The 16,095-nt window shown below is 37.7% G+C and overlaps 1 protein-coding gene across 19 annotated transcripts in view; it reads left to right on the plus strand.

Moving 5' to 3' along the window:
- The window catches only part of COBLL1 (cordon-bleu WH2 repeat protein like 1), a 92,251-nt gene that overhangs the window by 43,104 nt on the left and 33,052 nt on the right, over nucleotides 1-16,095 (plus strand). For 5 of the 19 annotated variants that reach the window (XM_068948765.1, XM_068948767.1, XM_068948768.1 and 2 more), the window contains exons 2-3: nucleotides 8,992-9,171; nucleotides 15,627-15,828. In XM_068948765.1, the coding sequence (XP_068804866.1) occupies nucleotides 8,992-9,171; nucleotides 15,627-15,828 (382 nt within the window). Of the gene's footprint in view, nucleotides 1-477; nucleotides 561-4,491; nucleotides 4,551-6,258; nucleotides 6,400-6,866; nucleotides 7,314-8,165; nucleotides 8,304-8,991; nucleotides 9,172-15,626; nucleotides 15,829-16,095 lie in introns of those variants that run through there. The other 14 variants (XM_068948773.1, XM_009676169.2, XM_068948776.1 and 11 more) reach the window with 8 other exon arrangements.

Genomic DNA, 16,095 nt, shown 5'->3' on the forward strand with positions numbered 1-16,095 from the left:
GTTTGTATCAGAACCTGTTTCTCTAATCTTTTAATAGTAATAATAAACTTTATGCTAATTCATAGCATAAAGTATATTTTTATTCTCTGTTGCAGGCTAGGATTACGAGCTCTTGGCTAACTTCCTAGCAGCAAGGCAATTCTGGCAATTAGAGTGGAGCTAATTGTTTTGTTGGATGGTGTAAGGCAACACTAAGTCAGTAGCTATCTGTTGCTGAAGAGCTGGGTAGTCGTTCACGGTTTAAATGAACTTGAAAAAGTCATTGTAACTTGCAAGTGTGATTTGGCTTTTAAGGGCAAAGATTGACTTTTGTTTTTCTAGAAAAGGTTTAAATTTGTACTGGAGTTAGGCTACATAAATTTATACTGGACTTGCTGCCCTTTAATGCTACGAGAGCCATGAATGAAAACATGACCGTACCATATAGATTTGCAGCTACTTTGTCTCTGAATCTCCCCTTTTTCCTTGTAAGAGAAGAAATCATAGCATGAATTATGCCTTGAATACAGTCTCTTCTGTTTCCAAGACTGCCACTGCCTTGAGGACAGATAATCAGACAGGCAAGTGTCTGTTCCAAATGGTCTGGAGGAAACTAAGGGATTCATTTGTTGCTTTCTTGCTTTTAGTGTGAACCAGACGTCCGAAGATTCCATTAAGCTTTCACCTTCCTGTCATGGTTACGGTCCCGGTTTTGTGATTTATTTCTCTCTAGGAAAAAACTTTTTTTCTTCTTCCTCTCTTCATCCAATTGATCGGAAAAAACTTTTCTGTAGCAAGGGATTTGAAAACATGTCTTGATTCCAGGGATGCCTCCTTTTCTTGCTCTAATTTATTTATGGAAGGAGAGTGGTAAACAGATAACTTCCATTTTTTGCTTTCATTATAGCAGTCGTCTGCATATAGGCACAGATGGGAGAACATCTGCAGAGGATCTGTTTTTGCTGGAATCTCACTGAGTAAACCCATAGAGATAATCTTCAAAGATCAGTTCATTAATCATATCACTTGTAGCCTAATTACTGAAAGTCAGCTGCCAAACACTTTTTTGTTACAGGAGAACCATTTACCATAGTCCCTCATTTCTAGTACCATCTTATATATTATACTGTATGTAAAAAAAAAAAAAAAAAAAAAAAAAAAAAGGCAGTATTAATTTGAAGTATCGCTCTCCTGCCAGCCTGGGAATCTGTAGAGAAGTACGCTATGATATACCTCAGTGTCACAGGAGATTGAGCGATCGTTGTCATGTTTCTCCCTCCACTTGGAAACTGCAGTTAGAAGTATGCTTCTGTACTGTTTTTGGCAGCTGTTGAGCCACCTACTAGATACCCTATCTATACAATGTAACTTCAGAATCTTCCCCAAACAGTTAAGCTGATGAGTTTTCAGTAATCTGAGTGCTCATATTTACCTATGGAACAGATACAGCAAATATGTTTCCTTTATATTGTCCTACACACCTATCGTAAACCTATCCTAAGGATGGACAGTACTTGACTCTCCTTGCTCCAGGCCTTGGTCTTATGGTGCTTTTACAGTAGAAGAAATTAGATAGAGACTGTGTATCAAACAGTCATTTATTAATCTAAAGTTGAAAGAGGGTGGGAGGAAGTGTTTCCACTTTTGAAACTTCTGATTATGGTCTGTTAATTATTTAAAAAATAAAACTGGAAGTCTTCTAATGCAAAGAGCATAAGGTCTTTAAACATGCAGAACCAGTTTTAGCGTTCTGAAGTATCTTTTTTCTCATGTACCAGAAATTGTCCAGTCCTTAGGTTTGTGATTAAGAAAACTATAGTGTTTTAAGATGAATATGGGCAATGTTTTACAGCATTAGAGAAGGAAGTATCTTACTGCTGGGGAGTCTCTTTAGCTCTTGTGTTTAGACAGTTATATAACATATTCTTTAACCATGTAGATGATGTAAACTACCCCCTTTTCTGTTTTACTTTGTCTTGACTTTTTGAGTGACAAGTAACTTAATGGTTTCATGTGGCTATATGGTATTCATATGGCAGTGAACTGTTACTAGGCTTGTATCAGGCATGAACTGCATTAATATTTAATAACTTCTAGTTCTTTTTCTGGTTCTCGTAGGTTTTGAGCTTTGGGAGTGGAAAGTGCATGCCTTCAGACCTCTTCCTTTGGAGAGGTGCTGATTTGAGAGACGTTCCCAGAAAGTTTGACAACAAAAGACAGTGTTGTAGCCATTCGGGCACTTCTCTTGCTGAGATTCTTGACAAACAGTGCTAGAACTGAAAGCAAATGCTGAGCGAGCCATTGAAGACTACCTTCTGCATTTACCTTTAATTTCATTGCATAATAAAAGTTCAGAGAGATTCTTGTCTGAGAAGGGATGAGCAAAGAACATATACACATACAGCCATAGATCTAAGTGCAGCTAAAATAGATGTTGGAATAATGATGGAAATAGGCACGTGTTCATTCATGTCATATAAACAGGTATGTTAAAGCTGGGAGCAGGAGTGATGTTTTTAACGTCTGCCATTCTGTGATATGACATGAGATGTCTGGGCTCTTCGGTTGAATCCTCTTTACAGCAGACGTACAATGACAAGGAAAAGGCTGTTTCTTCCCATACGTTTGCAGTGTTCTGGGGATTTTTGGTTTTGCCTTGTGTTTTAAGGCTATGGTTTATTTCAGGCTTTGTCCTTGATCGCCTTGCAGGTTGTTGTGGTTTGTGTTCCCAGTTTATCTGATCCTGTTCCTGTGTTCAGCTGTTCATTTGTCTTCATCACTTAATTCAAGATAGACACACAGTTGGCTCAGCCAGGGGGCAGTAACTTTACCTGAAGAAAGGGCATGTGTGCCTTCTCAAGTGGCAGCCATTTACCTCGATCCAGTGCATGGGCTTCTGCTATAAACCCTAGGCTCCCCTCTGGGTAGTTTTCGCGAGTTACCTCACTCTGTCTTTGTGCCCACCTCAAGGTGGGAACTCTGGCTGTTCCTGAGGAGCAAGGTCTACGTACTGACTTTTAGGCCTAGGAGTTAGCCCTGATAGCCTCCTATGCAGAGCAAGTCATCAAAGTTCAAGGAAATGTCTTGGTCATTCCTCTGTTACTTAGTGTGCATTTCCTGCTATGGAGATGGTCGTTGTATGAATTGTGTTTTGGAGCAGCTTTAGGACAAAACAACACTGAACACCCAGAGCTGACACACATGTAGCTAGTATATCAAGAAAAGCCACGAATTCCAGAGTTTTCAGGCTAAAAGAGAAATATTTCATATGCAATAGGTATGTCGGATGCTATTGTTAGTACTCAGATTAAGAACAATAAAAATGAAAATTGAACTACATTTCACTAAAAGAAAACAAAAACGAATAATCTGTACTTATATGACAGGTGAAGCTGACATCTCATTTCCATAGCCATTCTTAAAAAAAAGAAGAAGCTATGCATTACCCTGAAATATGTAATTTCTATAAAAGTTGTAAAGGCTTTATTTTTTGAGTGACTTTCCCTTTGCCATACCAGAGGAAGCACAATTAGCTAATACTCTTGCACTGCTCCTAAACCTTTCCCTTAATATTTGATCTTGAGTATGTGCTGCAGTGATGCTGTGAAACCATAATCCCCAAATAGGGAACTGAAGAAACAGTGGGAAAGTTGGTGCTTTCATTGGCTTTGCTTTGTGTATGAGACAATCTGTAATTTTAAAGATTAGGATTGGGTTGAGAATGGTTGTGGGGGAAATTAGCGGCTTACATATTTTTTTAATATCTGTTGCCCAGAACTGATATTACATTGTAAACAAAACAAATAATTGTACTTAAATAGACCTGAACTCTTGCTCAGTTGTTGTTTAGTTGAGCAGATGATGTGTGTGAGGTTTTGGCCATCTGGTGCTAAGCAGTGGAGGAACATTATTGTAATAATCCAGAAAGCATTATAATAATGGCTTGGGGTAAGAAGTCAAAGGCAAGGAAAGCTCTGGAAGGAGCTTCATTGCAGTGACTTTTCTGAGGTCATCTAAACATGAGCTAGATGCTGTTCTGACTTTGAAAATAAGAAAGTGCTACTTTTACTTCTGATATATTAAATTTAGTTGAGGTTGATACGAAAAAAGAAAAAAATTATAGTTGCCCTTCAGATAAATCTGTGCTTAGTGATGCTAGAAGTCAAATTAACAAACTTAAATGTGCAGTAGAAAGCTTTTTGTTTAATGAACTTCTTCAAGATCTGGAGATGAGTGAATTGAAGGTAAAGTTCTTCTTCCTCTCTACTGTCTTCACTTGAGCGATGTTTCTGATGTTGGAAGTTAGATCCAAAATAAGTCCCGTGCAAGCTGTCTTTGTATAGTGTCTTTTGTAATTGCGTTCTAGATTGGAAGTTAAGTGCTGTAAATGTTGAGATTTTCTTTGATATCAAAGATCTGAAGAGGTGGTTTGTTTATGCTATAGCCTTTGATTGTGCACACGTCTAGCAAAGTCTTTTTTTTTTCACAAATAGATTTCCTCTTTTTTTCCAGTCTCTGGGGGAAGGTGATCCTTACTGAGAGGAAGTACTGGTGATAACTGGAATATCCAGGTCATTATAAGTTCAAGTATTTCTCATTATTTTAAAGTTCCCTTCTATAGTTACTGATAGTTAAAAATGTACCACTTGAAGCTTTGTAACATGCATTTGCTAAATTGCTGAAGCTTTTTTTTTTTTTTTAAACCTTACTTACTGTGTCCAAACCTTTATTGTATAAAGTGCTTCCGTGCATTCAGAACATCAATACTGTTACTTATTTTGATAAGGAGGAATATGTTGAGATATTGCAATGGTACTTTGTTCTGCACAAGTGGAATGTGGAGCGCAGAAAATCGTGAATTTATGGGGCTAGGAATTTCTCGGGGCTAGGAATTTTTTTTTTCCCCCTTTTGATAACAATTAGAGAAGAGCAATGTTGTATTTTCTGCTTCGTCTTAAGCAGCTGAGTAGACATTGAAGTTGTTGCAGCACGATAGATAGCTGGGATTGAGATCTGGTTCCCTGATGATAGACAGGGAGTGCATCACTTCAGGTGAGTTGAGATTGGCTGTTTCAGTGTTGGGGGTAGAGAGAAGTCAGTCGATTGAGAGAGCTGGGACCTATGGAAACAAGGAAGGATTGAGGGCCCACATTGTGTAGGGTTCTTCAGCGCAATTTCCAAAGGATGTTTATTGCAAGCTGTGGCCTTATTTGGTTCAGATTTATATTTTAACCCCCTTTCTGTTTGTCCTCGCTAAATAAACTGTACTTTGATTCTTCCTTCAACTTTTCCTTTAGTTCTGTAGTAGCCAAGGAGATAAAGAACATGTTTTTTTCAGTTATTCTACCTCCTTCTAATGTTTACTTTGAAAATTAGACTAGATCTGCTCCGTTCCTTAGCATATCTGGAAGCTGTCTGGAAAAGGAAGGCGTTGTGAATGAGATCACTTACTGAACACCTTTTTCTGAACTCTTAAGTAATATTTCTATGTGATTGGAATTTATTCTTTTGTTTTAATTGTGTTTTTTTTCTCACTTAAAATCAGGGATTTTCTCCCTCTCCGGAAAAGAAGCTGCCTTGACCATTCTCAATCTTTTAAACAAATTCATTAAAAAAAACTGGCAGCTCACCCAGTTTACGGAGGACCTGCTAGGGGGTGAGGAGGCAAGAGAGTACTGGGTGTTAGTGTTGGTTTTGTTGTTCTTTATGATGGATAAATGGTGACATGGACTTGGAATTACTTGGACAATGCTGGTTTTTTTTTTTGGGGGGGGGGGGGGGTTGAATAAAATGGAGAGTGCAGGGTGTCTTTGTGAGAGACTCACCTGTGGCAGCTTCTTGGAGGCTCCATAGTGCTAGCAGGGAGGGACTGTAGATTAAAACCACCAGTGTTAAGTGTATTCCACCATCCTGTCACTTGCTGCTTTTTATTAGCACCAAGTTAGTAAGTACTGTATCTTTAAATGTTCCTAGCTCCACACTGCTGGCTCTGTGGCTCTGGGCCGGCAGGGCAGTCAGGCAGCCTTTCTTGTGAAAAGATCTCTATCTTTTCCAGCCTAACACATGAAAAGACAAAGCTGTAAGACCAACAAACATACTGTGGGGTAGGAAGGAGAGAGAGAGAGAATTGGTGGAAACTGACAAAAAAAATAGAGACAGAGCATTTGGAAACAGAAAATGCAAGTATACCGATCTCTGCTGCTTAATAAGAGGTTGCCAAAAAGTCAGCATGACTTGTGAGAAAGTATGCTTAGAGATTTTTTTTCCTCCTTTGTTTAGGGCTGGGGGGCCAGGCAACAGAAGCATAGCTAACCATGGGCAGCTTGAAGATTTATTAGAGATGGTTAGGGTAAACTGCTCTTCATTGGTGGAAGTGGAGAATCAGCGGACCTCTTCAGACTGCCTTAATTCCATGTGTGTGTATGTGTTATTTATACAAATACGTAATTTCACCCTTCTACCTATTGCACATGAGTTTTGACAAGTGTGTTCTGTCAGTTCTAGCTCTCTACAGTATAAGCTGGACACTTTAAAAATAAGGCTACATCTTACTGATACGGACCATGCTTTTATTGATGTGTTAATTTTGGATTAATTACTATCTCTAGTAGAGTTCCAGCAACGAAATGGCGTTGGTCTGCTTAGAGGAAAATACAATCCAACGGTATTTGTGAACAAATCTTATTGTGGCATGTGGCCTTCAAGGGTTATATTCTGAGTGCAGTTCTGATAAAGACTGTTTAACAGTCATCTGAACTTACCTCATGGCATAAGGACGGGTGTAAAAGGGGAAAAGCAGTGGTGTTTTGCTTTGGGTTTGGGGTTTTTTGGTATTAGAAACATCTCATAACCTTCTCCCCCCCCCCGCCCCCCCTTTTTTTTTTAAGTTACGTTCTATAGGAGCCAGTGCTTTCTTTTTGGCAGTGTAAAATTCCTACTAAGAAGTGAGGGAGGAGTAAAAAGAAGTTTGATTCGTACATGTTGCAACATTCACAAAACCCCAAAATAACCCTGGCACATTAGCTGCAAGTTTAACTTTGGTCTCTGCAGCAACACCACACATCTGCAATTGTGCATGAAAGAGTTGTACACCAAAACTAAATTAAAACACCAGCAGAGAGGACACGTAAATTTAACAGTGAGTCTTCATTCTCTGTTTGGAAATCTGTGAGTGTTCCCGATTACTGCTGAGAGGCTGTGAATAGTTAATTATTCAGCATGGAGTTCTGAAGTTCAAAACTCCTTAAGCACTTTCCGAAACAGATGGGTCATGTGAAATCTCATTACACAGTCGTCTTTTGCAATGCTGCTCTGGACCTTGTTTGTTCTTCACTGTAAGTGACTTTCAACTTTGTTTTCAAAAGGAAGATGTGTGTTTCTAATTCTCTGTCTACTAGATCTCTTGTTTTAATTCTGTAGGATAATTGTAGAAATTAATTTCTTTGATTGCACTAGCAGTAAAAACAAACTTTGGTACAACCCCAGTATCTAAACTGCAAACATTTACAACCTTTCTTTATTATATTTTAAGTGTGTGCATATATATATATATATATATATATATATATATATATATATATTTCTTTTTAACTTTTAGTGAATGTAGCTCCATTCTAGCTTTTAAAAAGATTATTGACAAGAAATGAAAAATGCATGCCCACGTTTTTTTAATGGTGAACTTAATGATAGTGTTTTTTCCTCATGAATGTATCAGATACTTCTCTCCTATTGTTTTTGTATATATGATCATGAGAGTTCTTTCACCTTTTTTGCTTGACTACAAAATTCTAATACAAGAGTCTAATTCATTTCTACACCAAAAAGGAAGGCACATATACTGCCTATCTGCTGAACTGTTTCAAGATGCTTAGGCATTTGCCACTGAATACAGAAATCTTTCTGGAATCTTTTTTTTTCCTCCTCTGTGTCAAGGTACTTCTTCGAGTAACCAGAGCACTATTTTTGGTTTATTCACTTAGTTTTTGTGGCCTAAGCTTTCCATCAAGCTTGTATCTAATTAATGATGATAATTTCCTGATGAAGTGATTTGAATAAAAGGGGATGCTGGATTATGTGATGTAGGGAATGAAAGTTCTGTCCTTTGGATTTACTATAGCATGAGGTGATTTCCAAGAGAATTTTCCTGTTACACAATTTAGAATTTGTTTGTGTGTTCTTAATTTCAGGTTGGCAAAGAAAAAAAATGAGAGAGAAATAAGTAAAGCTTATTTAATGATCAGTCTTTGTATTCAAGAGTGCACCAAATTGTCACTGAGAAGGGAAAGGATAGTGAGAAAATAAAAATAGCTAGGAAATCAGCAAAGGTGAGGGGAAAATATAAATCTCTGTTGTGATTGAAATGTCAAAAAATATTACAGTAGTATTGGTTAAAATGCTATTCTATTAATATACGGAAATAAATAGAGATGGCAGGATTTTTTTTTTTTTTTAAAGATTTTAATAATCAAAAGAAAACTTTTAGGAGGAAAATTGTGACCATTCCCATGCCTATCTAAACTATAGATTAAACATTTGTTAGTGCAATTTCACTTTGTACTGTGTTATACATTATTTCTGCTTATACTGATCCAGTAAACCTGTGTGGGGAACACTCAAATAAAGTCTTGACTTGGCAGTACCAAATGAAAGAATAAAATTTATTCACTTTTTAAATATAAGTTTAAAAAGTGTGTTTTGTGTTTGGAGTTTATTGGGCTTTTACATTTGAGCTTTTTACACCACAAATTAAGCTATTTTTATTTTCTTTGATAAGATATTTTAGTACGTTGTATATGTGTCTTCTGTGTTGTCACCACTGACCGTGTGTTTAAAATGTGCTTAAGTCCATTGCTTGCCCATGTCAGTTACACAGTGTGAGTGAAAAAGAACAGTGTGGTTTGTTCCTCTTCTGAGTCTTGTTAGTCTGTAAAGTCTGTGTTGAGAATTTTGACAATATCAAATCAATTACACCCCAAAATACTCAACCTTTAATTCTTTGTTGATTTATTTCAGAAGAAAAGCTAAAGCACCTCTTCCTCCGTCGGAAACAAAAAGCGTTGATGTTTCTCCTTTTGATGACACAGAATCAGCCAACTTCACCATGGAACAGAGAGAGAATGTAATTGATAAAGACATTGAACTGTCAGTGGTCCTGCCAGGAGATGTGATCAAATATACTACAGTTAATGGCAGGTATGTTACATAAAATGACATTTTTGTTGAGTCTTGCTTTCTTACTCCAGCCTGCTTCAACTTTCATTCAAGTCTAAACCAATTGGTAAAATATGTAAGTTGTGTAAGCCTGAACATCCTTGGATGGGTGTGGAAACATGTACCTGTCTTTTGGAAAGACCGCTTTTTGAGTTTCAGAACTTCTGGTGCCTACCAAGATGGGTAGCCATGCCTGCTGTTTTTTTCTAGTCACTGCAGATCTCCAGAAAAACACTGTTTTGTATGAGTCACTGAATTTTCTTGCACGTATTTTCCTTATTATGTCCCTGCTTCCTACTCGGGTTCAAAGTGATGTATATTCAGCACTTGCTTAGCCCTACTACCTGCAGACTATTATGAGTCCTAAAAATGCTGTCAAAACACACAAAAAACACACAAAACCTGTAATGTTTCAAAGAAACAGTTTCTAGCTACAGCTTTGGATATGTTTGTTTTGAATCAAACATATTTTGCTTAAGCTGGTTTTAATTTGAAATGCACGTTTCAGCCTTAAAATTGATAGTATGGATTGTGCATGGGAGTCCAAAGTCACCTCCAGTTCAGAAAGACTGGGAAATTGACTTGTGAGTTGAAATCGGAAATCCTAGGACTTAAAATGGTATATTAATTAGCATAGCAGGTCTCCTAAGAAGGCTCCTGTGCATGCCCTACTTGGGATCAGAGCAGTTAGGATGCCGGTTTGTTGCTTTGCTAAGCCGAAATAAAGAAACCATATCTGTATTTCACTTGTATTTGTATATTGCCAGTGTCTCTCTTACTGAAAGCAAGCAGTCTGTTTTTTTTTTTTTTTTTGTTCTGGCTAATGTAAATATGTGGTTATACCAGTCTCACTTCTTAATGAGAGAAAGAAGGTTTGGTAGCTCAGGTCTGTTTCCATGCATTGTCATTCACTGTCAACTGATGAGGTCTTTGCTTAGACATCAATAGCAGCTTGTTCACCAGACCTGCAGTGAATAAACTTCTGTGGCTGTTGTTTTTTTTTTTTTTCAGTCTCCATCTGATTTTCAGGCTAACTGAAATCTGAGGATGTATTTTTTACTTGGAACACATTTTCTGAAATAATTTGTGATTGCTAAGATGCATTACAGTGTTCTTGCTAGCGTATTTTCAGGGAGGAATGTTGCTGTCTGTAAATATGGTGCCTTGCTCTAGTTTTAATGCTGAGGCCCCATATGCATTCTGTCAGGCACTTCTCTCTGTCTCCTTTTCGCTCGCTTCCGCCACCCTCACGAGTGCCGTGAGCCCTGTATGTTGCTGTGCTGCTCAGAACGCAGCAGCAGCAAGGAATTTTGCATGTACCTTCACTCATTCAGATTACACTGTATATAATTATTCAGTGTTCAAGAAGAGGTTCACAGGCTTATCAGGAAGCATGCACATTTCCTGAGCAGTTTTATTATCCCACAGTTGGAGTCTCTCAGTTGAAGAAATAGTGTGATTGATTCCTTAAAGGACTTTCTTACAAATAAGAACCTATAATCTCATTGCTAGGCTCGCTCAGACTGAGGGGAGATACCGTGCAGGTCTTGCGGTTCACAATGAGGTATACTTCCATCTTTCTTTTCTAGTTGTAGTCTGTCTTGATGTTTGTTTTTTTGTGGACAAATAGGCAAGATTCCTCTAGAAGTGACATGAACAGCTAAGCTACTAATTAGCCTTTCTTTTTCACAATCAAAGATGAGCAGTTTTAAAGCTTCCAAGCTTCGTTGTTAAACTAGGAACAGGAAAACTAAAGTTTTGTACAGCGACATGCTCGGATGTCGAGTTGCTCTGGAAGAAGCTCCTGTGCTGTTGGCAGATGGAGTTAGGTGGGTTTGCTCTCCGGTTTGGAATTGTGGGTAGCACTAACTATATGTCAAGCAAAGCAATGCAGGGTAGCATGTTTAGGACTTTGCAGTTCAGATGCCTTTCAGAGAGAACTTAGCTTTCCTGAATTTGTTTTCTTAGAGCCCTTTGTGAATTTCCGTTTGATCCGTTCTTGAGTACTTTTGGTCATTAGGATATTCTTAATAAACTGTTGGTTTACTCTGCATATAGTTAGCTAGTGAATAACAAGCTTTGTGGTGTTGCCCTACTTTTCAAAATCTATTGTACTTACATTTGTTATTAACAAATTCTGGGGGTTTTGGTGTCTTTTGTTGTTCTCTATCAAAACAATATGCCCTTTTCTTTTTAGAGAAGGGCATTAATGGATACTTTTGTAAGGAAGGTCATGGAGCTATAAACTGAAGTAGTCAGAGATTTATAGGAAGCTAAACTGTGTGTAGGTTTTGGTTTGTTTCCTTCCATCCCCAGACAGGAATACTTTTGGTGACTACTAACAGAATTCTGTCTGTTCAGTGACGCTTGCCATGAGTTTCATGACACTAAGACTTTGTTCCTAATATTTGATCATGTAAAAATCTCAGCCTTTTCAGTGGCAAGTTTCTAGTTCTCATGATTGGAGAGGAATTTAGAAGCATGATGCTTTAGATCCCTTAAACAAGGAATCCAGAAAGCAAATAAAAAGAAACAAATATTTGTTATGGCTGTTACCACCCTAGCAATTTTGGGGTACAAGGGAAGACGATTTGACTTGCAATTCTGTATGCAGTGTGGTTGGTAACAAAGTTTGTTTTTTTTGTTTTTTTTTTCTTCCCCAAAAGAAATATATTTTTAAAGTTTGTTAGACTTCAAAAATCCATGAATCACTGGGTGATAAAAGCAATGCTGGTGTGAATACAAAACATGTTGCATTATTTCTTTTAAACCAAATCTGTCTGCAGATAATTGTTACAGTTTTCTAATGTTAATCCCTGTCATATAGAGCAAAAATTCTGCAACAGTAGATATTTGGAGATTGAGTATCTCTATGACAAGTGGAAAGTTAATACTTTGGAGTGATCCGGAGGTTGTAATAAAAGTGATTGGGGTCTTTTCAGTTGAGTTGGTGGGATTTTTCTTCATTGTTTCACTCAAGGTAAAAGGTAAGGAGACTTGGAAAAGCAGAGTAGTTGTTTTTGGTGGATGTACTAAGCTGTTAGGAAAGAAGAACAAAAGGATATGTGACTTGCCTGGCAGAAATCTTATCTGATATCATTTTATAAATCTAGCATATTATACAACTTTTTAGTGATTTAAATTGTGGATGCATTTTCAGAGAAGTGGGAAAACTGTCAGCAGAGGGAAATATATATATTTTTAATATATATTATCTTCATGTAATAAGTAAGAAATCACCAACATCATTCAAAGAAGAAAATTTAAAGGACTTAACAGCCTTGGAGACATAGAGTAACTTCTTCAGTGTTTGTCATTTTGAAGGATTTTTAGTTAGAAGTGACTAATTAAAATATGTTTAGGAGTTTGCTCAAACCAGTCAGATTATTGTAAGGTACTACTATATAGCTGTATTCAGTTTTATTTCTTATCAGATGGCTATAGGAAAACATTTTCTGTTTAAGCTTTGTTTCATCAAAATGATATTGCAAAAATGATAACAAAATGGCACTTTAAATACTTACAAATACAGAAGTATTTTCTATGCTCCCAGCCCCCAGACCTCCACTGTTAGTTTAAAATTTAACTTGGTTACAGATACAGCATGATTTGATACATTCTAGGTGAAGTTCATCATTTAACTATCAGTTACGTTGTGTAACAAGAGGCATCTGTTAGCTACTTTTTATTGTTATTTAGTCAGGTAGGAATAACCAGAAGAAAATAGATGAGGGGTGCAGGAGTACTTAAATAAATTTACAATCGGGGATTTCCGGAATACTGGAGAATGTAATGAAACTACAGTTGTAGCGAATAAACACTTTTTTGAAATTAGGTGAAGAAAGATATGCAGATAGTATACTGTGAGACCACTGATGGAGACTTTTTGGAGTTTTACTAAACGTTAATGATGGAAGCTGTTGAATTTACTATGATCTATGTATTCTTCTACCTGCAATCTTTGAAGACCTCAGCAAAAAATACTGTACGATTTTGGAGAATATGATTACAAAAAGGGGATCTAGGGTTTTTTTTTCCTTTTTTTTGGTACCTTTGTAAGAACATTTAAAAATGTTTCTGTACCAGTCTGTGGTGTGTGAGCGACTATGTTTGTCACTTATCGTTCTGTCACTTCTTGTGACTCCTGGACTGCGCTTGGAGGGACAAGGCCTCACGTTAACGTTTCTATAGAACAGCTTTCTAAGGTCTTTCCTCGTGGACTCGTCCTGTCCACAGTAAGAATCTTCTGTATTCTTGCTTTCCACCTGTAACTGGAGACCAGGGGAGGTGGCAGCCTTTAAAAAGCTAGTCAGTGTATAAAAATGTACCAGAAAAAGCTAATGGGTAACTTATTGGATAAGCTGATAACCAGCAAGGTCACTGAAAGTGTTGTCTGCCGCCTTCTCTGGCTTCCTCCTAAGCCCCCTGCCGTGGCCCGAAAGAAACGTGGGAATGAGATGATCTGCCTTCATAGCTCCCTTTATTTTCCCTCTCACCCCTTCCTGGGTGAGAGGTATGCAAATCCTCTGTTGTGGTGTAGACGTGCAAGAAATAGAGCAGTTGCTTCTTCTAATCAGAGCAGTTGTGATATGTGTGAGAGAAGCATTGAAATAAGTGCTCTGATTTAGCTATGTGTAAAGGGAGCAAGAGTTATTTTTATGCAGCGCTCAATGCATTTTTAGTGGTATTCCTCAGGCCAGTATGTATCACCTAGATGAAGGCATGGGAGTTTTTCCGTTCTTGTATCCATACCTCTTTAAGACCATTTGATAGCTGTCTTTTGATACTTTCTGGAGCGTCCTTCCTGTAGATTTTTGGCTTTATTGTTCCTGCTGCTGCCTTCTCCTAATAGTATTCTCTCCTGCCATTCAAGCAGGTAGAAACATTCCTCTGGAAAATACCTAATAGTCCGTCTGCCACAACCACAACTGTCGGTTTTCAGAATGTTTCCACCTTCTGGAAGCGCCGCGTGTGTTAGAGAGATTCCAGCCCAGATTCTAGAAATTAGAAGAAGGTTTGCTCGAGGAATGTGCAACCTGTCTGTAAGAGCAAGCGAAAAAGGGAATTATACTTTAGGGTTAATTGAAACAAACAACCAAACCCCCGTACAATATTCACAGCAATTTCTAACATTTAGTCATTATTAACTTTTTACACAGCCATATCATAAAAATTCTTTTTTAACTTCCTACATAAAAAATGTGTTCACAGTCTTTATGATATTATCTAGAATTCCGTTTAGCCTGATAGCTCTTCTTGGAAGCTAACTATCTCCCCATTTTAGTATGCTACCAGAATAGTAGCATCTGTGAAGAGATTACATCTAGAATTTAAGATTTCTGATAAAATCATACTGCCCAAACCCAGTATTAATTTCTTTTTAGACACTTGAGTGTTCTTCTCAACATAGCATTTGATTGCTTCGCAGACTTTTAATTTGTTTTCATAATATCTTTGTGAGAGCGAGTAGGTGATAGCTTTCCCTATTTTTAACTGTAACCGAGAGATGCAGAGGATGTCAAAATGAGACGCTCCTTACAGATGATTACCCAACTCTAAAAATTATGGAGGACTGTTAAGTTTCAATGATTTGATAGTGTGATAACCTTATTCATATTTCAATTGCACTAACATGCAAAGTTGATGTATTTTCCTTCCCTTCAGTCTATGTAACATTTCTGCGGCACTCCTACAGCTCTAAATAATATCATTCCATTAGCAACTGGGAACGTTCAGCTGATCTTGAAATCTTGTTCCTCATTGAGTGTTGAGGGGGCAAAAAAGGGCATACAGCTAGTGACCATAAGGGAAAATTGAAGTTGCCTTCTTAATTGTGAAAAGCACGTCCATCCCATCCCACCCAGCTTCTCAAGAAAAGACATTTGACGACTATATTGTGATTTGGCTGCTTCTTTCTCCTAATCTGTATTAAGCATGGCTTTCATTTTGGGATTGCTAATGCAAGACCACCTTAAACAGTGACTTCTTCAAGCTTCATTTCTCCTTCCTCCAAAAGACTCATGCTGAGAATTTCTGAAAATAAAGTCCCTTACAGCCTCACAGTGATAGCAAAATTTCAAGCTTTGGAAGGAAACTGTTCTTAACGAATAGCAGGGCATTTATCATCACTGCTACAGTTCCTATTACGTGTCAAGTTAGGTGGCTAATCCACACTTCCCTGCTGACTTCGGGAAAAGCATCACTTTATGCAAGCAGAAATTCCCCCTTTGCTCCACCACTGAGCACACTTCTGTGCAAGCCGGGGTCTTTTTCTTTGTAGTGATTTTTGATGTTGAAGAAGTTTGAAGTTCGTACCCGACGGTAATTATTCAGTCATGGAAGGGAAAGAATGACTTGGGTAAACATTTAGCAGCAAATTTTGTTTTACAGCCTGCTGAATTATCTTCTGTCGTGACCATTTTGTTTGTCTTTTACAGGAAACCCATGATGGACTTGCTGATCTTTCTCTGTGCGCAGTATCGTTTAAATCCATCAAGTTACACTATAGAGTTAATGTCAGCAGAAAATAGCCAGATTAAATTCAAGCCCAACACACCAATTGGAATGCTTGAAGTGGAAAAGGTGATTGTAAAGCCAAAACAAATGGATAAGAAGAAACCTGCCCCGGTGATACCAGAGGTGAGGACTAAAATTATAGCCTATCAAGAAATTAGAAACAGTATCATAATCAGCAAGGTGAGCTGGTAGCTCAGTCTCTTGTTTCAACTTATTCCTGTTGTCTCTCTTCCTCTCGCCATGCACCATTGTGAAAAGTTGGGCTCCGTCTTCTCAGCGACCTCCTCTTAGGGTAAAATATATCACAATTCATTGCATCCAAAATCTTTGCTGCTGCTGCAAAAAAAATGTTACAATGTTATTTAAAATCCCGTGCCTTAGTATCCCTTT

Source organism: Struthio camelus, chromosome 6 (assembly GCF_040807025.1).
Source record: "Struthio camelus isolate bStrCam1 chromosome 6, bStrCam1.hap1, whole genome shotgun sequence".
NCBI classification, from domain to species: domain Eukaryota; kingdom Metazoa; phylum Chordata; class Aves; order Struthioniformes; family Struthionidae; genus Struthio; species Struthio camelus.